Genomic DNA, 27,803 nt, shown 5'->3' on the forward strand with positions numbered 1-27,803 from the left:
AAATTAACTGGCGACTGTTTCCTTTTGGATATGAAGTGTCTTAGTCACAATGGCTGTTCTATTGTTTGACTGAACCGAGAGCGTATAAAAGAGCCGGGAAGGAATTACCTGTTCACAAATTGGCCAGAGGATTATCTGTGTATCTGAGGAGGTGGAATCCTAACATCTTAAAAGTGACAAGACTCTGGTATTCCAATTCCAAGTAAGTATTGCAATTTATTTAAGCCATTTATTGTCTATTTTATTTATAATTAATTCATAATAGAAAAAGGACCAAAATAAAAAAGGAGATGAAAATACAAAAAGTTACTGTAGATTATAGGAATGACTGAGAAATTAACTGATAGGTCAGAAATATTTTTATTATTACTTGTATGTGTGTTAGTGGAATAACAAACATATATGTTGTACATTAGCAAAACGCTAATAACATTTTAAAAAGGGTGTATTTAATTCAGATACACAGGGGTTTATTTACTAAGATGGGACCTGCAACCAGACAGATTCTATCTATTATCTTCTAGACGGTGCTAAATAAATAAGAAGATTCTGATAGGTTGCTATGGGCAACATCCCATCTTCATTGGAACTCCCATCTTAGTAAATTTACCCCACAGTGCATAAAAAGAAACTGAAAAAGGCAACTTTATTTGGGCACACTCAACATTAACAAAATACACGTTTAATTCTGCAATATACTGCACCAGATACAGACCGAATAACTCACAGGTCATCGCTAACAAATGTAGTTAATTCTCTCAGAATTGTTTCCGAGTGTTAGTGTTATTATCTATACTGAAAATATGAATAAAAAAATTAGTATATGTTGAGAAAAAGCCTTGAATCCTTTTGGATTGCTGCATAAATGAAATAATAATATTATTAAAAATAATAATAATAACAACAACAACAATAAAAGTTATTATTATTATAATTACATAATATAAGGGGTTTACATCATGTCAATGTGAATATATTTGTTCAATTAAGTCTGCAGTTAGTATTTTTACAATGATTGTGTCTTTATTCTTCTGGTAGAACAATTACTGATTACAGATATTTATTGTCTTTTTGTATGGTTTAATAAAACCCTAAATCACAGTATTGTGAATGTAAAAGTTTATTGTAGTGATGCAAGGGACCTACAGTATATGAAGATGTGCGATCATGTAGTTAGTGTTGTGATATAAAGAATTGTGATTATACAGTGCTAAGATTAGAAATTGGGAAGTGAAGAAATGTGTCTGCTTGGAAATTGCTCATTTACAAATATTAAGTATTTTGAGACAAAGAGAAAAGCACTCTCTTTTTGTTGGGGCACTCTTAGAAATTATATTGTAACATTAATTTAAATAAATGGTCTAAGTTTTAGGGGATGCGGTCATTTGGTCTACAGCACTATGGTAGACAGTCATTAAGTCAACACCATCAGGTCGACAGGGAATAAAGCTCGACATGGGTCTAGGACTTCATAGGAAAAGGTCAACATGGTTCTAGGTCGACAGTTCATTAGTTCGACAGGTCATAAGTTCGACAGTCAAAAGGTCGACATGGAGTTTTCCACAGTTTTTTGAGCTGACATGTGCTGACAGGCGGTATTTTCTGCCCTACCATCCACTATGGCATGGTGGGAGAATAAAATAGTGTGATGAGCGTAGCGAGGCATCGTGCCCGCTGCATTGCGAGTGCAGCGAGCGATGCGAGGGGATGCGGTGCATTTTAAACTGTGTCCATGTCGACTGTGTCAGTAAAAAACAGTAAAAAACCCCATGTCTACCTTTTCACTGCCGACCTAGAAATTGTCGAACTATTGACCTGTCGAACTAACGACCTGTCGAACTAATGATCTTTCGACCTAGAATCATGTCGACCTTTTCCGATGTTGACCTAATGGTGTCGACCTAATGACTGTCGACCATCATGCTGTAGATCCCAACCCACTTTTAGTATGTAGAACTATGCACACTCAAGGACCCAAAAACTTGGTTTTCTCCATCTCTCTCTGTGGATCGTATATATTAACGTACATATTTCCAATAAATAACCTGTGCACTGGTTTCCCTTCTCCCCTTTTATATATATGCTCAAACGAACTGAAATATTAAGTATTAACTGTTTTTATAAGTAACAACCAACTGAAGGTTATTGCAGGATAATAAATAATTCCTTCTGGGAAGTTAATAAATGAAACAATTCCCATTGAGCAAAAGTACAGTTTTTAAAGCAATAATCTATACCTTTAGTATTAAGAAGACAAGTGCATTTTCTGCTTGTAGTTTGATATACATTAATTACAAAATTATATGATAAGATGCTATTAAACTTTAGTTATCCTTCTGCATTATATAACATCACAGAGAAAAAAAAAAGAGATACTGACAAATCAATTCAGTATAAAGAGGAAAGACAATAGACAAAAAGGTTATAGGAGGTAAGTGTTCAAAGACTTCAAATACTTTTTTTTGGAAAATTAGGTAAATCAAATCTGCAGAAAGTGGCCATATTGGGAAGGTGTATAAGCATCTTTATCACCTAGGACATAGTTAAGCAACATTGGTACATATTTGGATAATTAAATAATAGGCACATAATGACTATGTACTAGATAGAAAAAAAACACAGAAAAACAGCAAGAAACAAACTGAATAAATAACACTGTAATCACATTTACATAATATCAGCAAAAGAGAATTAACACTGTTTGCAAAAACAAAGCCCTGTACACAGGGTGCAATTCTAGCAAGAATCGCTTGTGATATGGTTGCTGAGCCCTGCAATGGTCTCTGGTCCAGCAGCTTCCACCGATCAGCTGTTTCCCCCTGCGGCTCCCCCCGGCAGTGTCTACTTTTCATCAACGACCATCTCTGGTCACTTATGAAAATGAGACACTGAACAATATGATGAGCAATATATTGCTGAGCAATTTCAAGCCAATATTGTTCAGCAATCGTATTGCTTTGTGTGTACGGAGCTCAAGAGCAAGAAACTACTAAACATTTTATCTACATTTAAATAGGCTGGCGCTGTGATCTCAATATTGAAGATGTTAACTTTTAAATACAAATAAATGTAAATATGTATTAGGGATGTGCACAGGCCACTTTTCGGGTTTTGGGTTCTGATTACCTTGAGGTTTTGGGTTCTAATGGGTTTTGGCAAAACACCTCCTAAGTGTTTTGTGTTTGGATTTTTTGGGTTTTGGGTTCTGATTTTTTTGTTAAAAAAGCATAAAAACTGCTAAAATCGCAGAATTTGTTTTGTTTTTGCTCCTACGCTATATTAACCTCAATAACATTCATTTCCACTCATTCCCAGTCTATTCTGAACACCTCACACCTCACAATATTGTTTTTAGGGCAAAAGGTTGCACAGAGGTAGCTGGATAACTATGCTAAGCCACACAAGTGTGCGGCACAAACACGTGGCTCATGTAAGAGTGACACTGCAGCGGTAGATATGGCAGTACTAGGCACCAGACAGGTAGATATGACAGTTTTAGGCAGTGGGCCCCAGACCAGATGGTAGATATGGCAGTACTAGGCACCAGACAGGTAGATACGTCAGCAATACTAGTATTGTGCACCAGCAGAATTTATAATAATTAATTTTATTATTAGGTACTGCTTGGCAGTGGCACTCAGTGGACAAGCAGCATGGAATTGATTTTTAAAGTCCCACACACTACAAGTATTATTTTTTTATTAAATTAGATATAGCAGCCTAGTATGTAGTTGTACTACTAGGTAGGTACCAGAGGCGTAACTAGACATTCATAGGCCCCATAGCAAAAGTTTGTATGGACCCCCTATTTAGCAACTGTTGGTAATAGATGAATATAGCACATATACCTTATACTGTAAAGATGGGCCCCCTTCAGCTCTGGGCCCCATAGCAGTTGCACCCCTTGCACCAATGGTAGTTACGCCTTTGGTAGGTACACTTAGGCAGTAACACTGCCAGTGGCAACAGTGGACTGAGTAAATAATACTGGCAACCTCTATTCACAGTATTCAGTGCAGGCAGGCAGCACCAGTGGACTATATATAATTCAATTAATTATTAATAATATAGCAGCCTAGTAGGTAGAGAAAATAAACTACTAGGTAGGTAGGCAGGCAGGCAGTAGCACTGCCAGTGGTCACCACAAAAGGTAGTTATTATATTACACACCACCAGTAGCTTTATTCAGTGCACCAGCAGAATTTATATAATAATAGATTTTATATTAGGTACTGCTTGGCAGTGGCACTCAGTGGCACACGTCAGTGCACCAGCAGCATGGAATTATTTGTTACAGTCCCACGCAGCAAAAGTATTATTTCAACCTCACAATGAAAAAACTCAAAACAAACCACAAACTGCGCAAATGATTCAGTGATTTATTTATTATTTATTATTGGTATATAAAGTGAGGCGGTGGTTGAAAAATCCACTTCTCTCATTTTTTAAATAAATATTATTAAGCTTTATTCAAATCACTGAAGACTTTGCGCAGTTTGTGGTTTGTTTTAAATGGGTATAATATGGGGCTCCGACTGGGGGGATCCTGACGGTCAGTATCCCGATGGCGGAATCTCGACTGCCAGTGCTCCGACAGAGGGGCGAGCACAATGAAGCCCCTTGCGGGCTCGCTGCGCTTCCCACACTGCAGGCTTGGTCACTTGCCACAGGTTCTATTCTCACTCTATGGGGGTCGTGGAACCCCCACAAGGGAGAATAGCCCCTGTGAGTCAGGATCCCCCCCTGTCAGAGCACTGGCAATCGAGATCCTGTCGTCGGGATCCCCACTGTCGTAGCGTCATCCGGCACCCATTTTAAATAATAATAACATATTTTGTTCAGTGATAAGTAGTGTTTTAAACCTACAGAATGCATAACAGGCCATACATTTTTGTATATATATATATATATCTCCAAACAGGATAACACCTATACAACTCTCTCTCTCTCTCTCTCTCTATATATATATATTTATATATATATATATATATATATATACATATATATATATATATATATATATACATATACACACAGTACTTTTGTATCACTCACACCTTGACAAAGGTGAGAATAATCCTCGAAACGTTTGATTGTTGCTGTGATTTTAATACACTTTGAAAAATCTCCCGACTGAGTGCCGCTGTTTGTTATATGTATATAGCTAGAGTATAAAGCTGTGTGATATGACGCAATAAAAAATGTAACAAAGAAAATTTATTTTATTACTCGTCTGACGCAGTAAACAGCATGAGTCAATGCAAGGACGGAAACATGAAGAAAAAAGTAGATCTAAAAGCTAACTGCTGATGGACCAGGCATGGTCCATGCAAGCAAAGTAAACAAGAATGTACAGAAAAGATAGAGAAGACCATTTCTAAATGCAATTATTCTATAAATGACATATATTACACATCCCTACAGTACTTCAGTGCAGTGGTGGAACTTGTGGGTGGTGAGCCCAAATGCAAAAATATCATTTGAGCCCCCCTTTTCCACCCCAACCCAAGTTCACAATATGCAGCAAAAACAGTGGGTGACAGGGAGAGGCAGAGTGTGACATGGAAAAACATTTGGTGACAGGAAGAGGGTGACAGGGGCAGCAGTGGGACCCTTAGTTCTCATGGGCCCATGTGCACTGCACCTGATGCACCAATGGTAGTTCCACTTCTGCTTCAGTGCTTACACAACTCCAGAAAGGGACACTTCAGTGAATTTGGAGAATAGGAGTATGCACGGGGGAAGGGGATGTCGGGGGTGCACAGGCACCAACACCTCCTATTGACCACCTGGACCCCCCACACAATTGCACACAAAATATGGATTCTACATTGATACAGAAAGGTGACCTGTGGTTGGCCAACTATTTTCATACATTTACAATCTAATTTGGACTCTAGTTTAACAAAAAAAGTAACCAATACTGTACATAAAATCACACACCTATGCAGGATAGGAGGTTGCGGCTCTCCCTGGGGTCAGTGGGAGGTTACTGCTATGGGGCGGGTCCCATCCTATCTATCAACTACAGTTGCCACACAGCTCCCTTTAAGTCCGGGTGCCAGCACGATCTATATAGATTATAATACTAGCCGCAACAGCTCTACTGCACCTCCTCACTGATAGTGATTATAGCCATGCCAAACAGGAGTGAGTGTTCCTCCTAGGAGGAAGATAGATAGATAGATAGATAGATAGATAGACAGACAGACAGACAGACAGACAGACAGACAGACAGACAGATAGATAGATAGATAGATAGATAGATAGATAGATAGATAGATAGATATAGATCATAGTCATGCTATCCAAAAAATAGTGATAAAATAGTATAGTAAATAAATGTGATAAATTTGACATACTGACTTTGGTGGGTAGGAGTCACTGATTGTATGTTGCAGGCATCTATTAGGGGAGAGAGAGCAAGGGGGGAATGTATTGTAACAAACTTATTGCGCGGCAATGAGCATGTAAGTCCCCTTGGCAATGAGAATACTAGTCTCCCTGGCAATGAGCATGCAACCTCTCCCCATTACAACAAGTATATAGCTCCTCCCTGGCAAAGAACATATAACTCCCCCGCTGGCAACAAGCATGTGTCCACCCCTAGCAATGAGTATGTATCTCCCCCTAGCAATGAGCATGTACAATAACTAACCCTAGCAACGAGCATGTAACTTCCCCCTGACAACAAGCATTGCATCAGTGTCTGCTTCAGCTGTCTTTTATTTTTCCATGCACTTATCCTAATTTGCATTTGTACTGTCAATCATTATATTTTTTGTTTGCTCATCTATGCATCGTCAGGTGCTGTGCAACCCGTTGTGGCACTATATAAATAAACGATTATAATAATTTAGGTAAGCTTCACTTATGTGGCATAATATATAATTACGGTGTGTAGTATAATGTGTTATAGGTATTATATTGTGTGGTATAATTTGTAATGGGTATTACGGTGTATGGCATTCTGGTTAATAGGCATTATGGTGTGTGGCATTATGTTTAATGGGCATTACAGTATGTGGCATTATGTTTAATGGGCATTACAGTATGTGGCATTATGATTAATTGGCATTATGGTGTGTGGCATTATGTGTAATGGGCACGCGCTGTTCATATTTCTGCTGTGTGTGGGGGGAATGATTCATTCTGAAGCCCATATACATAAATAAGTCACCTATTTAGTTTGCTTTGATGCCCAGTAGATGGTGATAGACACGCCAAGAAGAAGGTGATGGAAAGGTCCCACCAATGGTGCACCCCCTAAGAAAATTGGTTGCTCACGCCATTGATTTTAAATCATAAATGATTTAGGAGGGCAGCTAGTACGTATAATACCATACAGAAGTAAACTCTATGGAGGCTTAGCAGCCCTAGTGCAATGACAGTGATGACATTATAGGACATCTCTCCGGTTATCCACTGATTCCCAAACATAGAAAGGAGACAATACTAGCGCTAACTTTTGTATAAGGCAGCTCTCGCTATGGTAAAGAAAGCAACACCAACTTTTAGGATAATCTAGGCAAAATGGGTGTAACCAAGCAAGATAGGCACTTTTTATACCAATAATTTAGAATCTGGATCCTCTTTATTTTATAACCAATAAGGTAATAGAACAGGGGGTAAAGTTACAACATAAACATTTATTTAAATGCAAGTTAATAAATAAAGTGCATATTAAAAGTGCATATAAAAAACATGTTCAATATCAGTACAGTAATAGCGGTAATAGCGGCGTCACCTCCAGTATATGGCAATGGCATCCACACGACGCGTTTCAAATATCCTTTTTCAAGTGTGGATGCCTCTGTGAGCAAGGTGTTGGGGTTTATATACCTTTCTAAACAGGCTTCATTTGGTACAGTTCATGTTTGAAAAATTGTGCCATTTCTGGGTTCCGACGACCAGAAGTAATGTATGCATTCCACCAAGTTGTCCGTAAGTGGGTGCATGCATTCCACCTGAGCGGAAGATCGTCCGGAATATGTAGCTGAATGAATGTGATGGTGATATGCTACTCAATCCATATCAACATCACCTTCGTTTTATACATAATCAATCCTGGCGGCTTAATTATAACATCATATTTTCTTCATATTTATCCACGGATTCCCTCAAGGACATCTAATGTTCTCACACTGTTAAACACACTTTGCTAGTGTGGGATACATTTGTGTTGGTATGTCTACTAGAGATATTTGCTGTAAATATATGTGGAAAATACGTACAGACTGTAGTTTACCTCCATGCACTAAACACCTTTTATTTCTGCATAACCTCAGACATTTAGGACAACTACTGCCAAAACAAAGGTGTCCTAGGTTCTTAAATTACAATCTTAGAAGCTGAAGTGTGAAACACCCAGGGCTGGTGCTATCATTAGGCAGCTGCCTAAGTAAACCAGGGCCTGCAGGGGCAGCACTGAGGTTGCTGGCATAACAATTTTACAATTAATTTACTTAACACTGGTTGTGGTAATGGTTCCTACAAGCCATAGCTGCCGCCTCTGCACTTATCAGCTGTTGTCTGGCTGATACTGCTATCAACAAAGAGCTTCTTTCCTCTCTGTATGTATATACAGTCACTTTCAGTGGTGGTTGGCTTAAACTTTGCCAAGGGCGCTGTGAAACCTTGCACTAGCCCTGGACACACCAAAATGATAATGAGAAACTTCCAGATCGATTATATCTTCTTCATTTGCAGTTGAACTACTGTTAAGTTTATGATTATATTTTGTGTACTAAGTTTAGTAGTCTATAAGTTCTCTCATCTAATGTAGGTTGAGGAGTCTTGCTGCATGTGAATATGTTGCAGGCTTCCCACCTGTTATAGTGTAGCCAGCAGCTTATAGAATGTATTTACATCATTCATATTTGAAAATGTCCTTAATGCTGTCCTATTTGATGTTATATTGATTCTGGTATGTTTCAGTATACTAATGATACAGTTTGGTAGTTCCTGTTTACCTTTCCTTGTTGACTTGTTGGTGGGTAAATCTAATAACCACCAAAGAAAATCTGAGGAAATTAGAGCTTTCACATGGCAGCAACACCAACCCAATGGAGTGCTCCACTATCAAAAAAGCAGTATTACATAAAGTATGTCTTAACTTCATACAAAATAGATAAAAGTCTCAATGATAGTCCTAATGAAGAAGGTTTGTGTTGTTGATGATTCCTTCACTATCTTAGTGAAAGTCCAGATGGTTGCGTACCATACCATACAATAGAACATTCATAAAGGTATCTTTACATTTCAGATAGATGCATAGTGTACACAACATCACAATAAAGTGAACTACAATGTCAAGGTATCTTTGTCCAAAGAGGACCAAAGTGTGTGAACCCCAATGCACATCAAGATACACTGAGACATGTTCAACAAGGTTTCTTTAACCTAATAACTATGTGCAGGTTTAAAATCCCTATTACTTAATATAAGATCAGGATGGGCGTACCTTACTCACTATGGCCCTTATTCTGATCTCGGCGGTACGGCCCGCGTGCGGCCGTACCGCCGATGTTTTCACTCTGCACATGCGCAGAGGTCACTCTGCGCATGTGCAGGCGAAATCGCCGCACACAAATTTTATACGCCGCAAAGGGGGCGTATAGGGGCGTGAGGGGCTTAATAGCCTCATTTCCCTATGCATACGCCCCGCGTTTCATGGGCGTTCCCATGCAAACGCGGGGCGTATGCATGGTAATGAGGCTATGACGCCAGTGATGGGGGCGGAAAGCTGACATCGCCGGATGTCAGCTCTCCACCCCCATACAAGCTTTCACACGGACGATTGTCCGTGTGGTCTAAGCTTGCGTGAGCGGGGGGAGCGTGCGGCCCTGCCTTCGATGGTCGTCGACCATCGAATGCAGGGGGCAGCTCCCACCATGGTGGAGGCGTACGCCCCACCATTTTCATGCGGATCGCCAGCCGTCCGCGTACGGACGGCCGTGGCGATCCGTCTTGTAGGCGGGGATTGGTTTGTGCGGCCGGAGCAACGTATGCGGCTCCGGCCACACAGATCAGAATAAGGGCCTATGAAGGATGCCCCTTCCTACTAGATTGTAAGTTCTTCAGAGCAGGGCCCTCTTCCCTCCTGTCATCTAAGCCCTCTTCTCTTCACATTTCACTCACAGCTTTCCCATACTCAAACACCAGCCCCTAGTAGTACGTTGATCAAGTCCTCACTACTTACATTTAAGTTGTAATGTATTTTGAACTGTGGCATTCATTTTACCTGTAATCTATTTCTGTCTTTTATTTACTGTAATGTTAAGTTTTGTCTCCCTGTACTGTTCCTTTGTACAGCGCTGTGAAACACTTATGGTGCCTTATAAATAAAATAATAATAATAAAGGATGCCAGAATATACATTATAAAGGTTTCTTTCATGACTTCACTTGTACAATACCAAAATCAAAAATAGGTAGCAAAAGAAAATATTTATTTCTAAAAACCCATATAAAAAATGAAAAGGCTATCACTGCTAATAGTACTATAACATAAAATACATAAAGGGTGCACTTTATACACACACACACACACACACACACACACATATGGGAGGGGACAAAGCAGAAAACTAAAAAAACAGACTTTTTTCTGATCAATAGCTTTTTTTGGTCAAAACTCTCTACAGTGGTGTGCATGCCCCCTCTGACACCAATGCGTTTTGATCTGGATCTTCTGAAGGCTTGTAGAAAAGGTGCATGGAATGTTCTATTTCTATGTGATTAGCACAGGAAGTGAGATCACAATTTAAAATCTCCTATAAACTCCTATAATGCAATGAGCACTATAGGGGAAGTGGTACTACTAAATATCAATCCTTTGTGCTAAATAATAATTATATATATATATATATATATATATATATACATACAGATGGGGCCGGGCTCTTCTTTGCTGGCGAATCGCCAGAACATCACTGCTGGCGATCCGCAAGCAGCCCGGCTCGCCATCTGACTGCGATGTGCGTGCGTCTCACGCGCACCCGCATCTCAATCTCCATTGGCGGGCGACGGGAACCCTGTCTGTCTCTGCTTCAGGGAGACGGACAGGGTTAGGGGGGGTGCAGGCAGGCGGCGGGGACCCCGGGTGACCGTCTCTCGTGCGCGCGCGTCCCCTTCTCGCTATACAGATGGGGGATGGCGGCTGGCATCGCCATCGCCATCCCCTGCAAAGATGAGCCATGCCCCATCTGTATATATATATATACAGTGGTCGAAGTGGAAATTTTGAAGTGGGGGTATGGAAATTTTGAAGTGGGGGTATGGAAAATTAAAGAGTGAATATAGTGCGCACCTTCGGACACCCCCCTGTCCATCAACGTCCCCTGCCAGACTGCCCCGTTGTACAGGGGTATTACAAAAGCACAATATGTGCTGCTGAGTGATCAGAGAGCATCCTGAGGGGAAAAAAAAACTTTTTTTTTTAAGCTTCAGATTAAAGTGGGGGTATGCCATACCCCCGTATACCGCCCCACTTCGACCACTGTATATATATATATATATATATATTCTGGTCACATTGCTTGATATATATCTCTTTTCAATTATATGTTATAATTAATTTATGGTGCTTGTTTAAGCATTATAGTAGTCTATTTGAGATTTTAGATGTAAATGTTGTCCAGCAAGTTAAAAATCCCCAATGCACTGATTTTGATAATTTTTTGGTTGGAATCAGCAAATTGAGGATTTCTTACATTTTGGATTGATCTCTTTACTCAGGCATCAGGAGAATCGGAAATTGCCCCGATACCCCACTGATGTATGGTCCCCATTATACAATGTCCAGAGAACATTTTCTAGAAATGGAGATCAGAAAGACAGCATATGACGTGTTCTTCCTTTGTGAGCTATACATTTTCTATAAAGTCAAAAGACAGTAATGATATGGGTTTAGCATCCTTCAAGGTATCCTAAACAGTCACATGTTTGGTATGTTAATATGATTACACTAATTATACAAATTGTTTTCTACAGCTAGTTATTAATATGTCATATTAATTAAAAATGTCCATTTTTAAACGCAAAGAATAAAAAGCATGTGAGAATCCAAACATAAAGTGCACAATACAAAGCTTTGTGTTGTGTACAGATTAACATGGAATGTTACTAATTAGATGAACTATAAAAATAAAAGCATGCAGAACATCATGTAATTAGAGGTAATTAATTACAAACCACCATGGTGAGACAGGTCAGACAGTGTTATCCACCTGTTTGTATAATTCTTACTTCAGGATACTGAGGTTTCAAAACTGCTGTACGCTTAGTCTAGTGATAGATGACAATAAGATGTTCTTCACTTTAGTTTCTGATTAGAAAATGAGGGTAGGTCATTAGGACAAAAACCTCCTAAGTCATTTGCTATGCGTTGTAAATTAGAAGTAAACCAGTAGTGCCATTGGGGTCCAGAATCTCCCAATTCCCTTGTGTTACATGGATGTTGTAAAGGTGTATATGCATAATATTAGGGTCTCCAAGACGTAATGTCAGAACTTCAGCTATACAAATAACTTAATGTGATCATTTATACATGATGGTATATTATAAAAAGACATGGAATGGTAGGAAACATTACTGTAGCACAGTGGAAACTGTACTCAACACACACAACACACGGTATTTTTAGCAGAAGCAACGGGTACCAAAACACCAAGCAGTAAATGGCTTACCCACAGTGGTGTTACTATAATAAATGTGCATCCCGACCTAAAACTTTCAGGCACCCGCTTTGCCCTGCTGATACTTGCGTGTTGTCGGGGGTTTCCCCTCTTGCTCTGGCAGCTTTGAGGGTTTGTTGCATCTGCCACTATTAAAAATGTCTCTCCCAAATTGGTTGTTGCCTCCTCTAGCTTCTATTATAACTGCCTCATATTAGATGGTGGCCATTTTGTGAGAAACCGTTTCAATGGGGGCAGCCGCAACAGGGCTGCAGGCAAGATTTCTCTGCAGACCAAGCAGTGGTAGCAATAGCCTCCGCAGACCCTCAGACCCATAAGTTACCCATCGCTGCCGAACCAACAAGGGGTCTTTGGGGCTATTGTTTGACTACTGCTTACCCAGCCCTCTTCAGGTTCAGAGTCAAAATGTCCACCCTGTAACAAGGAGCCACTGGTCCCTGTGCTTCACATCCCCTAAAGTCCAACTTCTAACTATTTTATATTTACTGAACTTACCAACTGGAATTTTTTACCCGAATGCCTTTACAAGAATAGCTTGTTGTCCATACCTCCAGCTACTGAATATCAACATTCTTTGGGATGGATGTACCAACCATTTTGCGGTACATCCCGCTGCCCATTGTGCCGTTACTTAGCGCATTTCTGGCTTAGTACATGCCGCCCTTTATCTGAATGAGAGTCACATTGGTTAGCATTAGATTAGTAACAAACTAAATGTGGTACATGTGAATTATCCGGGCTGCCAATTTTGTCCTTAAGTTTAGTTAACTTAAGGACACCCGACCGACGCGATGCCCGCGATTTACCCCCAAATTGCGGGCATCGCGTCGGTCGCGGCCGTTATAAGTTTCCGCGACCGACGCGATGCCCGCAATTTCCCATAGACAGTAAAGTTAAAAGATGCGATGGACCCGATTTCCCATAGACAGCAATGTTAAAATTATTACAGTAATGTTAAATGATGTGCAAAATAAAATGACAATGTGAAATGGGCCAATATGGCCATTTCACATTGGATATGTTTTTAAAAAAATGTTTCATGGCCCCCCACCACCGTTAACGCCACCCCGCTATTGACGCCAACCCGAAGCGTGCCGAGCGCATCGAGCCCGCGAGGGGCGGCGGTACGCGTCCTCCGACCTTTTCATACCCCTACTATCCACGTCGGCGTGGAATTGAAAATAGAAAGTGTGGCGAGCGCAGCGAGCCACCGAGCCCAAAGCGTGGCGAGCGCAGCGAGCCCAAAGCGTGGCGAGCGGACGCGGATACCTTCACAGGTGTCCCCGTCCGCTCGCCACGCTTCGGGCTCGGTGGCTCGCTGCGCTCGCCACACTTTCTATTCTCAACTCCACGCCGACGTGGATAGTAGGGGTATGAAAAGGTCGGAGGACGCGTACCGCCGCCCCTCGCGGGCTCGCTGCGCTCGCCACGCTTCGGGTTGGCGTCAATAGCGGGGTGGCGTTAACGGGGCCATGAAACATTTTTTTTTAAAACATATCCAATGTGAAATGGCCATTTTGGCCCATTTCACATTGTCATTTTATTTTGCACATCATTTAACATTACTGTAACAATTTTAACATTGCTGTCTATGGGAAATCGGGTCCATCGCGTCTTTTAACATTACTGTCTATGAGAAATCGCGGGCATCTCGTCGGTCGCGGCCCCTTATAATGGCCGATGAAAAAATCGGCAGCCCGGATAACTCACAAGTACCCTAAATGTTCTTTGTTTCACTCTCTGATCCTGTCATCACTGATAAGGCACGGTGTGATTTTGGCTACCGATTTTGGCTATATAGTCAAAATCATTGGAGCCATTATCGAAAGTGCTGTAGAAATAGACCATACAGGCAAGTTTATTTGTACTATCTCATCTATTTCTACTATCTCATAATGAGGTGACTGCTGGCGCAAACTCTCAGAGTAATGAGCAGAACAAACCACTTGGGGCATTTACTGAGCCCATTGCAACACCATCATAGGCACCCAATATGCCATGGCCACCATACAGTATGTATATATACATATATCAAGCAACATGGTCACTTTGTTGTCAGATTTTGAGTTGTTAAACCAGTACCTAGCACTTGTATCTGTGACTTTTTATGTTTCTATCATGCTTTCTGTCTATTCCTGTTAAACTTCCTCGTGTCTCAGGTTTAACACCCACTGTTCTACTGCTGTATCTATTGTAACATGGCGTACTCACATTTTGGTACACATACTTTCTGGTTCCGCAACTTCATTTCACGCGACAAATCTCCAACTCATTATAGTGTGGTATATAAACTAATATGAGTAAAACAAATATATTATTTCACTTATCTTATCTATCAGTATCAGGGCTATCTTAACGTATAAGCACACTGCCCAGGGCTGTCAACATGCTGATTGGTGGTTTTAGCTATACAGAGCCCCCCTCATCTATCTTCTTTAGGCCATGGCTCAGCATGGCTCACCATGGCTATCCTATTGTTCTCAGCTGCAATACAATACATAGAACAATACAGTAGGGGATTACCAGAGTAATCCTATTACTCACTTAATCCTAATAAAGGACTAGATGACAGGGGCTCCATCTGTACATCAATAAGGGTGCCCTCTACCTGTCTCAGCCAGTGAAAAGCTGTCAGCATGCTAATTGGTGAATAGCTGAAGCTATCCAAGTAGCAGCACAGCTCCCATGATATTAAGGTAGAAGATACAGTGGGCCTGATTACGACCTGCTCACTAGGCTGTGTATATTCTGTGCTGTCATCCCCGCCTCATCTCCTCAATCCAACTTTTTTTAAAGTCGGATTGAAATTGTCGGAAATGGGCCAAAACCTGCCAAAATCATGTGAATTGGTGGCTGTTCCTCCAATCCATGGGTTTTCCGACAGGTTGAGCGTTGGATCCATTGTTGTAGAATAGCTTTATTGCAACCACTGAGAGAAACACAGTTAGTTTTTTTTCATCCCATTGGAGACAGAAAATCAGATACATAACCAAATAATGCCCAAGGTTCGGTACATTGGAATGTCAGTTTCAAAAAGGTTGCGGCATAATTATGTAGGGCATTCCATAAGGTTTGTATGTGGGAACAGGCCCAGACACAGTGGTGAAGATCAGCCTCAGATGATTGGCCGTTTGGACAATTGGAACTATCTGCAGTGCCCATTAAATGACATCGCTTGGGGGAGAAATAGGCCCTATGGAAAATTTTATAGAGCATCTCTTGTTAAGAGCTAGCAGGGATAAGTTTAAGGTTTAACAAAAACGTGAATAGGATGACTTCAGGGTCAAGAGCTGGGGTCTGTGAGGCCCTGAGGCCCATTTATGGCATTCTGGGAGATCCGTGTCAGGATCTAATTCCGGATGAATACAGGCATATATAGTAGAACTGGAGTGTGTCTTAGGACCTTATTCTGGTCCGAAATTTGCAGCTTTGCATGTGGATGAAATGCCACTCGCCTTCCCTCCTTGTCAAGATCCCCCGAATGACTGTGAATGGATGTTTAGCATAAACCATTATGACCATCGAATAATTTCTCCAGCACTCACAGATGTAGTGTCTTACATCTAAGAGCGCTATGTGTGGGAAGCGGGTGGGCAGCTGACATGCGCTGCTGTCCCCCGTACCTGCGCCATGGGTGCATTTACATGGGAAACCCCAGCATGGGAACGCTCATGAAATGCTAGGCTTTCCCATGGGCATAGCCCGTCACCACTGCGCCCCCCGCCCGCACTGCTAGGTGGGAACAGGACGGCAAATAAGTCGCTAAACAACGCTCCCCCATGCAAACATACGGGGGAGTGATGTAATCAGTATCCTGCCCTTAGTGTGGATAACAGAATCAAGAGGATTAGTAATATCTTGAGGTTGGAGTTTGGTAAAAACGGATTGTAAATTATATGTGGCTTGAAATTAAGCAAATTTGTGGTGTGGGAAAAGGTGGAAGCATGTCACAGCTTCATCAAAAGTAAGCGGAGTGTGGGATGTATTTAATAGGTAAACATAGAATTCCAGAAGAGCGCCAAGTCATAAATGGAGACATGGCATTACCATTCTGGAACTCCAGATTCCCAACCAATGGGAGGGATAAAGAATAAGAGTATTGTATATATATATATATATATATATATATATATATATATATATATATATATATATATATATATATATATATATATATATATATATATATACAGTTGTAGGGGAACCGCACTCAGTCCACAAAAGGAGACACAGGGTGGTGCTCCACTCTAGAGGATCTTCATCCCAATCATACAATTTTTCAAATGAAGTAGGCACTCACCAGCACTGAGAGTTGTGCAAAAAATGCAGATAAAGTTTTATTCCATCAAGTCATCAGTAGTAGTCAAACTGACTACTACTGATGACTTGATGGAATAAAACTTTATCTGCATTTTTTGCACAACTCTCAGTGCTGGTGAGTGCCTACTTCATTTGAAAAATTGTATATATATATATATATATATATATATATATATACCAAACAATAGAAGGGGACACTTACCACTATAAGGCTATTGAAAGCCTCATCAAATTTTGGGTGTTGATATGTATCACAGTCAAGTAATAACTAGCATGAAGCATTATTTAATTAAGCATTTCAGAATGTTCTTTCAATGGCTTAACAAAATGTATATAATTATTATTTTGCTTGATTTCCAGATTTTTAGAGATGTTCCTGTCACAGAAATACCTGCAAGTGGTGACATTCCTAGGAATTGTCTGCTTTGCCTATCTACTTCCATCTGAGAACACAGAAAAGTAATGTCATTTATTTTGTTTTCTATATTTTTTATGATCAACTTTTAAGGGAACATGTAAAAAGTGAGTTGCCCATTTACTGATGTTGCATGCAGTAAACTCCTTAACCAATAAGCAGGTAGCTTTTATTTCTAGTGCATACAGTACTTGCCGACTTTTTAATGGTTTCCTGTGGGATGGAGGTCATGATGGGAGTTGTCATGATTGGCAGCAATGTGAAGCAGAATTCTTACTATTATAATGTGATTAACTGGAAATCAATTTATCAAGCCTCTAGACCACCTACTGGGGAAGTGAGAAGGCTCTAGAAGACAGGTCTACTCTCTTGGTAGACCCAAAATTCAGTTTTCTAACTGATTCTCTTCTTTAAACCTTTCCGTTTCTACTCCCCTGGTACATTCGTATTTTTCTCTCTGCTTACCCCTTCTTTCCCACCCCATGCTCTCTTATGCCTACCATCAAGCTCCTTGCTTGCCTCTCTAATCATCAGGGCACACACCTCCACTGATAGGCACCTGCATTTTGTTCTATCTGTATATTCTCCCCAACCATTCCCACAATCATGAGCCCAGTGTGTACACTGATAACTTCCTCCATTTCTCTTTTGCTATCTGGATCGCCAGGATTTCATTTGTATCAAACTGGTCTTTTCTTCATGATTCATTTCCCACTATCTTAACCTCTTAACCCAGTAGTCATCATTGAAACCTGGCTTTCAAAATGTGACACAACTCCCCCCCTATCTCAGTGGTCTCCTTTATTCAGAAACCCCCTCCCCTCCACCCTCCTCTAAAACTCACACCCTGGATCTAATTTTCTCTCAACACTGTGTAATATCTGACTTACCTCTCTCTCAACATCTTTATCCTCACCCTCAACCACCCCATTCCCTCCCAGAAGGTACTTTTTATTAAGAGCTACTTTAATATTATTAAGCCTACTTTTTTCTCATTTACATCGGACTCTTTTCTTTCTACTAACTCCACCCTACCTTGACCTGACCAGTCTTCTTCTACACATTAGAACCAGACGGTACCTCTGCCCTTGACTTCATCCACTCTGCTGTTGCTTTCTCTAATGGTCTGCATCTCAGCCCTGGAATTCTGTGTTCACAAACAACACTCAGACATGATCCTATACTGTTGAATGGTAGTGCTTCTCTCTTCCAACTCTCTGAAAGTCTACCACTCCTCTTGCTCCTCACATCTCCACCCATATAACTTCCAAGAAAGCATTTAATCTTATTTTTTTTTCCTTTTATCATGCCAATAGTGTGTCTAGGCAATACAATCTGCTTATTGCAGCAATGCATAGACTAGTAATGGAAGCTATAGTTTCACTCTAACTACGTAACTCTCTGTTGTTTGTTTTAGAGAGAGATCAGTTGCAGAGACTCAGCTAATGCATGATACAGGAAAGATGATTGGAGAAATAACTCGACAAAGATGGTTGCAAGGTTTACTGGAGACCATTCACAACCCAGGCCGAAGAACACTTTCTTTTTTGAAGCACAATAAGTACATTGATAATTGTAGAAGCAATAAGCATTATGAAAATCTCTAATATTATAAAGACACAAATTAAAACTGTAAATCTTATTACTTGAATTACTCATTATATTTCTAATTTGCATTATAAGAAATAAATGTAAAAGTCTTCACCTGTTTATTAAGATTTGAGATCCTTCCCACAGGAACCAAGCAGTGAGTGAAGTATGAATTATTAAGAAAATAATGAAATAACGGGAAAATGTCCTAGATAATGGAAACTACTGAGGAGGAAAGAGATCTAGGAGTCACTATTTCAAGTGACTTAAAGGCAGGGAGGCAATGTAACAAAGCAATGAGGAAGGCTAGTCAGATGCTTGGTTGCATAGGGAGAGGAATCAGTAGCAGAAAAAAAGACGTAATAATGCCACTTTATAGGTCATTAGTACGACCTCATCTGGAATACTGTGTCCAGTTCTGGAGGCCATATCTTCAGAAGGATATAAATACATTGGAGAGTGTACAAAGAAGGGCAACTAAAATGGTTCATGGCCTACATCACAAAACTTACCTGGATAGACTAAAAGATCTTAACATGTATAGTTTGGAGCAGAGAAGGGAAAGGGGGGACATGATAGAAATCTTCAAATATATCAAGGGTTTTAACATAGTACAGGTGGGAAATTTTCTTCAAAGGAAAACAAGTAATAAAACACGAGGACATGCACTGAAACTGGAGGGAGGTAGGTTCAGGGGAAATGTTAGAAAGAATTACTTCACAGAAAGGGTAGTGGATAAGTGGAATAGCCTCCCATCAGAGGTGGTAGAGGCTAAGACAGTAGAACAATTTAAACATGCTTGGGATAGGCATATGAATATCCTTACAAAGAAATAAGGATTAAAAAGGGTTGAGTTTACCTGAAGGGTAAAAAAGGGGCAGACTAGATGGGCCAAATGGTTCTTATCTGCCGTCAAATTCTATGTTTCTATGTTTCTATGTTTCTAGATTACGCCTAAAGTAATTCGTACATTTCTCCAGCTTTGTTTTGCAAGTAACTTGGTTTATAGCTGGTCACACATTATACCATATCGTCCATGAACCATATTGTTAACAATGTTCCCTTGAACTGCCTGGAACTCCTGGGCAAACGATATTGGGCCTGATGCAGACCTGTTCGCTAAGCTGTGTATACTGGCAGCCTCGTGAACAGGTCAGCGCCGCCTCCCCCGTGTAAGCTGCACGCGCCTCCCGCATCCCATATGCAAGGGAATGTGTATGCTAGTATGCGAGGGGATGTGTACGCTAGTATGTGAAGGGATGTGTACGCTAGTATGCAAGGGGATGTGTACGCTAGTATGTGAGGGGATGTGTAAAAGAACAAATCCCTTTGTGTGCAGCCAAAGGGGAAAGAATTCATTCAATGGTGGCACACCATCTAATGATTTCTCTCTCCTTCTGTAATAAGTCAGTCTGAACTGACTTTTATTTCTGCAGCAGATTGCCAGAAAGGGGGCGGGTGCTGATGTCATTGACCTGCCTGCATTCCCAGTGGAAACCCTGCTGTCAGTGGAAACACTGCTGTCATTGATGAGATAGTCAGGATTTGACTGCTTGTACAGACAATAGTTGGGTTCGTTAACATCACGCAGGACATTGTTAACAATATAGGGCGGTATTCAATGAGCCTGATTCGCCATGTTTTTATGGCGAATTTGTGCTGTTTGGCGAATTTTTGACTAAAATGGTGAATCACCCTATTCAATGACCACATGGCGAATACATTTCAAGGTTTTTTTCGCCATGATTCACCGAGTAGCAATCGCTATCTTTTTATGGTGAAGTGGAATGTGAACTTTTAAAATAAAGTGTTTTGTTTTTTACATTTGGTGTCGAAAAATCAGGAATTTTATTCTGAGGAGGGGCATGCTATTTATATTCTGTAAGCACATGAATATATATTTAATTTTTAAAATAATATATATATATATTTTTTTTTTACACAGCAGCCGGCAGGGGGCGCCGGAGCCAAGACGCTCATTACATATTCATATATTCACTGCACCCGATCATTACGATTGTGTGTAGTGAATATACGCTCCCCTGCTGGCACCCCCGGGGGGCAGCCTGTGCTGCCTGGCACCCGGGGAGCCCACCTAACCCCCACAAAGTTCTGGGCTAGGCAGAGAGACTACCATCTCTCTGCCTGGCACCGTCCTCAGGCTCCCTGCGGCAATCGCCGCAGGAGCTCATATTCGCCAGTCAGAGGCTCGCTGCCCCTGACTCGTTGAATACCGGAGCCGGCGAGGCTCCGGAACGTGGCGAATGTGCAGCGAATCCAAAAAAGGATTCGCTGCACCTCGCAGGTATTCACATTGAATACCGCCCATAGTACGTACACATTAGCGAGTAGGCATGAAAATATCATTAACAGCTAATGTGTACACAGTTTTATTGTTAACTTTACAAGCAAAATTAAGCTGTGAACTGTAAAGTTATAATTCAATTTTGTTCAGACAGTCTGGTCCGTATGTACCATCTGGACTCGTAAATTCTAACCATACCTGACTATTAGACAATGGTAAATGATGGTCACATGGGAGGTGTAAGTGTCCATGCTTGCAATGGAATACATACAGTTGGAGCAGCTCTCATTAGTGCTGCTCCTGGCGATTCTATCACCAATCGCCACCTTTCGCCATCCGCTAGAAGGGGAAACACACCCAGGAGATTGTTGTGCACCCTGTTCTGACGGAGCCTACTGCCACCTCCTTGCTGCTCCCCTGCCCTCCCTGTAGCTGCACGCACTCCCCCCTAACTGTGCCCGTCTACCTGAAGCGGAGACGGGCAGGGATTCCGCTCCCTGCTGCCGAGTGACGTGTGAGAGTGTGAGAAGCTTACACGTCCCCATCAGATGGAGTGCCTCTCCGCCAGCTTGCACCAGCTCAGGGAATCTTGTGATTCCCTGAGCTGGCTGAGAGGCGCTCCATCTGTATTAGAGGGTCAGTGCATTTTAGTCATATACTTATGCACATTGAAAAGCAATGTAAAGATTAAAGTGAAATAGTGTAGCTGACATGGGAATTAAACACAAGTTGATGCAGATTTAAAGAGACACTATCTTGAAAACCGGACGCTGCCACATCAATCTGCATGCTATGTGTGGTGGTTTTAGAATCTAATTATAAAGGTCGACATAAAAAAGGTTGATATGGTTTTTAAAAGGATATCATTCGATTGAGAGACAAATGAAGTGCGCACACACAGGTTGCGATTGTTGTCTCTTTCACAAATAGTAATGTACACCGAGCTCCGTTGTACTAAATGTATAGCCACAGCCACTCATAGATATAGGAGTGACACATATCCAATTTATGAACACAGTCTCCTGGTGCATTCTAGTTGCATGTTAATACTCACAGTTTAGTACATTTGCCCCCACAAAGAGAGTATACAAACTTTATGGGCCCCATTACAACATTTTGAAGGGCTCCCTGTACCAATGCTTTCAGTTCAGTACACAGCAGTTTATTGTTTATTTTTGGCCCGTAATTGTGCCTTAGTTCATTTTCTGAACCAAAGTAGTGCCTTAGATAATGTTATGCCACATAACAGTGCCCTAGTTTATTATTTTAACCATAATAGTTATGCCACATTGTAGGTCATATACATTATGCATTACAGTACCTCCAATTCACATTACAACATAGGGTTCCCAGTTCAAATTATGGCAAACTACAGTGGACCTTGATCATAAAATGCCACACTATAGTGCCTCCACTTAATATTGTGCCACATTATAATACCTAAGTTCATATTATATAGTATTATAATGCCACCCAGTTCACTTTTTACCACATTACAATGATATACTGCAGGCCCCAAGGCAAAAGTTTGTAAGGGCCCCTATGTACCACCCAATGGTGAAAATGCATATAACACATGTAACTTTGACAAGTAAGGGGAGCCCCTCTCGTTTCTCAGTGCCATAACAACTACACCATAACTCCCTGCACCTATCATAGCTACACCATTTTACCACATGTAATCAGAGTAATTAATCCACCTCTATATCAAAAGAGGTTGGACTATAAATTGTGGATGTTAAATAATTATTTTAAAGTACAGTGTACAATTACACATAGAAAAACCTTGAGTAAACACAACCCAGGTGACATTACTACTGCTCTGGTTTTAAAGATTACACAGTAATATGTAAATCTGACGAATGTATCTTACAACCAGGTGGCAATCAGTATCTATAAAGTTTTCTATATTTGTCAATTATTATGCATAAAAAAATAGATGTTTCTTACACAGTGGTTCACAAACTTTTTGGAATCCCATCTCTATAGTATCAGAAATGTATTTTGGCGCCCTATGGCCATAAATTTCTTATTGAGTAATTTAGAAGGAAAATATTACATTAAGTAAATTGTGTTTATACAGATGGAGCCGGCCTCTTTCTTGCAGCGGCCGGCTCGCTCCCCGTGGCTACAGAGCTTTCTCTGCCGCCTCCCCTGTTGCCTCTCACCGCCCCAACCCCCCTCCCATCCCCGAGCCATCCCGTCTCCCTGAAGCGGAGATGGGTAGGGACCTGTAGCGCCACCGTCAAGAGACTGGGACGCGCTTGCGTGTGAGACGCACGCGCGTCCCAGTTCAGTGTAGCCCCTGTCCACCGGCACTCACCAGAGGGGAGGGTCTGGCGAGCCCCGGCCAAGGATGGCAGGGGCTACATCTGTATGTCATCCTTAGGTTCAGTTATGTTATGTTTTTCAAAATATTTTATGATTGGGAGCCACCAGCACTAGTTTTTCCTTTACATTGACCATAAATAGTTTTTAACTGTTCCTTGACCACTAACCCAGTGCATCCCTGCAAATGCTCTGAGGCATCCCAGGGTGCCACAGCACACAGTTTGGGAACCACTGGTCTAACAGAACTAAATAAAGCATGCAAAAGTAGGCAAATAGTTGTAGGTGTTTTATAAATTGTGGCCATCCATTCAAATGAACTCTGCCCATCAATTGTATGGAATCGAATAAATTACAAACAATACTATATAAATATTTAAATAAAATATAAGAAAAACATTACTTTGCAGTCTATACTGCCATGTTATAAGATATGCGCAAAGCCTTTGTATAGGTGCAGTCTCCAATATTGGAAAAGCTGGTATTGGAAAAATCACACAAGCCAACATTTTTGGAGCACGACTGAGATAGTAACACCTTAGTTTTCTCATGGCTTAATGTACAAACACTGTGGGGTCAACCAGATTAGCTGGTAAGAATGCACAGGTGTGGATCAGTGTGCCAGAGGCCGCACTTTACATTGCCCAGAATTTGCAGAAAAATGCTCGGTGCCCAAGCAATTTTCCATGAATTTGGCTGAATACAGCCTGGAGTTTAAACACCATTGGAAGGGCACCTTGCACCCTTTGAGTTTAATAGGATCAACCTCTTTGTTCCATGCACACAATTATTCAAAATACTGCGTAAATGAACTTCAGGCTATGTGTATAAGGTATATACAACACATAAAAGCATTCCGTGTTTATATTTGCATACAATAATTAGATATCCAAAATAGTTCTGGTCCCAAGCATTTCAGATATGAGAGACTCAACCTGCATTTCCATGACCAAGCTATGTAAAACCTCTCCATCTTTTGAGAAAAAGTTCTAAGTGGGAACCATCAGTTAAACTGAACCATTGGATGCAGAAGACTTCCTGCATTGGTTGAATAATGGTTACCTTTCAAGTTACCTTGATGATAGAGCCCCCTACTCAAAGCGATATGAGAATGCAGTTGCATTATTATAAATTTTTCTCTCCCCGCCCAAAAAGTTTCTGCCCCCACCCTTATTTAACATTTTGCTTAAAAAATTATATGTGCATTATGCCACACACTGTAATGCCCCTGGCCCTTACAAAACATGCCGCACACCATAATGCCCATTATACATTATGCCACAAACTGTAATGCCCCTAGTACTCCTGCTTATACACAAAATGCAACCAGTATTGCCTCATACACAATGCCCCAAACAGGGCCAATTATACATAATGCACCCAAAAGTGCCAATTACACATAATGCCCCTAGTAATGCCAATTAAACATAACGCACCCAGTAGTACCAACTGCACATATTGCCCCCCGTAGTGGCACTTACACAATTCCCGCAGTAGTGTCAATTACACACAATGCACCCAGTAGTGTCCCTTTTACATTGCCTGTAGTACTGCTGACCGTCCAGTCAAGTTAGACATAGTCTGCCACTGCTATGATGATGCTATGATGCCGCTGCTATGATGAGGAAGGGAGCAGAGAAGGCAGAAAACGCTTCAGCTCTATTCTCACCCTTAAACATATCAGTGATCTAATCTGGCAGACAATGGCTAACTGCTACTTCTGGTCAAAAAGCTCTGATTGCCTTATGACTGGTGCCACATTTGAAATGTCCATCAGCCCTGGTGCACACACTTCCCACACCCCCAAGCCACAATGGCAGCAAAAGAGGTTATTGCTAGAATGTACTTGTAGAAAGCCACCAAACTGGCCAACAAGATATGTATATGTATGTTCAATTTAAGGGGGATATTCAATGACCGGCGAGCATCTCCCGTCGGGGGAGATGGCCGCCGGGCCCTATTCAATGTTGTCTTCCTCAACAGCATTGAGCAGGAGATCTCACAGAACAAGCCCGACTTCACAAGCAGTTGGGCTCGTTCTGCCGACAACGGGCAAGAATTGCCGAGCTTACGGCCGCAGCTCGACTATTCCTGGCCACTTCTCGCGGCCACGCCCCCTTTTCACCATGCAGCAAGCGGGACGTTGAATCCTGCCTGCTTGTTTTCGGTCGAGCTCACCGAGAATTGAACTGGGTCACGGCTGTCGAGCCAGCTCCACAGCTGTGACCCCCAGATTGAATATCCCCTTAAGACTATGAAAGTACCATATTTATGAATGAACTTTTTCCACATCCTTACCATACAATAATGAAGACCTAACCCAGCTTGTATGCTAACATGTAACTGTAACTTATTTGAATAAAAGACATGTAAGTTATTTATATAACAAATATGTATTTTTTTTTGCAGAATATGTATAACCAATTATATCAATAAATAATTGTTCTAATTTTCAGCATAATTTAATTGCTGTTACTATTTTAAATACTGTAGCTCTCATGTCTTGTCTTCTAGAGAGAGATCAGTTGCCGAAGCTCAACTAATGCATGACAAAGGAAAGACTATTGAAGAAATAACTCGCCAGAGATGGCTACAAAGTTTACTAGGAGTGGTTCACAACACTGGCCGGAGAGAGGTTCCTCTTTGGAGGAATTTACGAAGGGAACTACATGGAATCAGTAACGAAGAACAGCAAGGCCTCAGCATCACACAAAGCAACAGGAATCTGCAATACAAAGCCGCATATAGTAAAAAGATGGTTGAATAAAAATGAAAGGGAATTTAGAAATGAGTTTTTCAGTACTGCTACTAGAGTTATTGTGCCATCTTTCTACAATGTCAGTTTAAAGCTTGGTGTTTGCTGCGGTATGATTTACAAACAAATCAATCATTTATATGGTGGCTTTAATAGAAGAAAATCAGTTTCAGGATTAAAAACACATCTGTCTTTGGTAAATCTGGCACAATTGAATTTTTACTCTCTCATCAGTGAATGAGTCTATCATTTTAGGAAAATAAGAATGCTATGACAAATTCAAAGGTGATCTAGGGAGGTACCTCTGTAATTAATTGTAATTTAGTACCAAGTATTCATGTCTGCAGCCTTATCCCTGGCAAAAAAACTTTCTAACATACCCTAAATCACCCAAGAAACAATGGTTGGCTCCAGTTCTTCTCATTCCTTTGTCAGTATACCAATAACCTTGGCTGGATTAAATAACTTGTACAACTGGTATTTTTAACATTATTTAATTGAGCCCATGATATTACAGATAATCAAAATAAGTGCGAAAAATGGGTGTAAATAATTGTCTTACAAAAGCCACACTAGACAGCATTTTCGCATGTCATTGAGAAAAATTAACTGATTGTAGGACATTTGAGCCTCGCAAAAAGCAGTCAACTGTCTTTAATATATCTGTTCCGCTGTAATCTTTTCAGTGTTTTAATTACAAAGCATTAAACATTTAGCAGATAAGGTAAATGTCAAATGAAAAGAATCAACCATGAGAATTATTCTATGCATGACCAGTACTAATGGTTTATTATATACAAAAGCTGTGGGAATCTGGAGATATAGGTATTTCTGTGTTCGTGTGCTTCACGGTTAATACATGAATAAGCCACAGGCTACTTTCAGTAAACTGTATTTGTGGGAATAAAGTGAAAGGGGTAAGCAACTGCCTGAGACAAAACAACAGGACATTATATACTACATATATAAATATCTGTGACATAAATTGGAACTGTTGGCATTTATTATGATTAAAAAACTTTTCATATTTACAGGTCTCACAATCTACTAGTTTAAAAATCTAGACATGACGTGGAAAAAAATTACACCTAAATGACACACAACGGGAAAAAAAAATCCTATGCTATTATTAACCTCAGTGACGTGCGGTGAGATCAGTCACTGGTGAGGCTCTGTATTTGAATACATATCTAAGCCGTACCTGGGCTCACACAGGGCCTTATTTTGGTTCATTCTTTCTGACAAAATCCTTCTTAGATGGACAAAACCATGTGCGCTGCAGGGGGGCAAATGTAACATGTGCAGAGAGAATTAGATTTGGGTGAGTTATTTTGTTTCTGTGCTGGGTAAATACTGACTGCTTTATTTTTACACTGCAATATAGATCTCACTT

At 40.8% G+C, this 27,803-nt stretch overlaps 1 protein-coding gene across 1 annotated transcript; it reads left to right on the plus strand.

The window, feature by feature from the left end:
- The first annotated feature begins 51 nt into the window (after positions 1 to 51).
- LOC146059967 (uncharacterized) lies at positions 52 to 27,441 on the plus strand. The gene is made up of 4 exons (XM_083172697.1): positions 52 to 202; positions 17,378 to 17,476; positions 18,850 to 18,993; positions 26,170 to 27,441. The coding sequence occupies exons 2-4, from the start codon at positions 17,388 to 17,390 to the stop codon at positions 26,420 to 26,422; spliced, it is 486 nt and encodes a 161-aa protein (XP_083028823.1). The 5' UTR covers positions 52 to 202; positions 17,378 to 17,387; the 3' UTR covers positions 26,423 to 27,441.
- Positions 27,442 to 27,803: the final 362 nt, after the last annotated feature.

This window comes from Crinia signifera, chromosome 2, assembly GCF_055691185.1.
Source record: "Crinia signifera chromosome 2, ASM5569118v1, whole genome shotgun sequence".
Taxonomy (NCBI): Eukaryota; Metazoa; Chordata; class Amphibia; order Anura; family Myobatrachidae; genus Crinia; species Crinia signifera.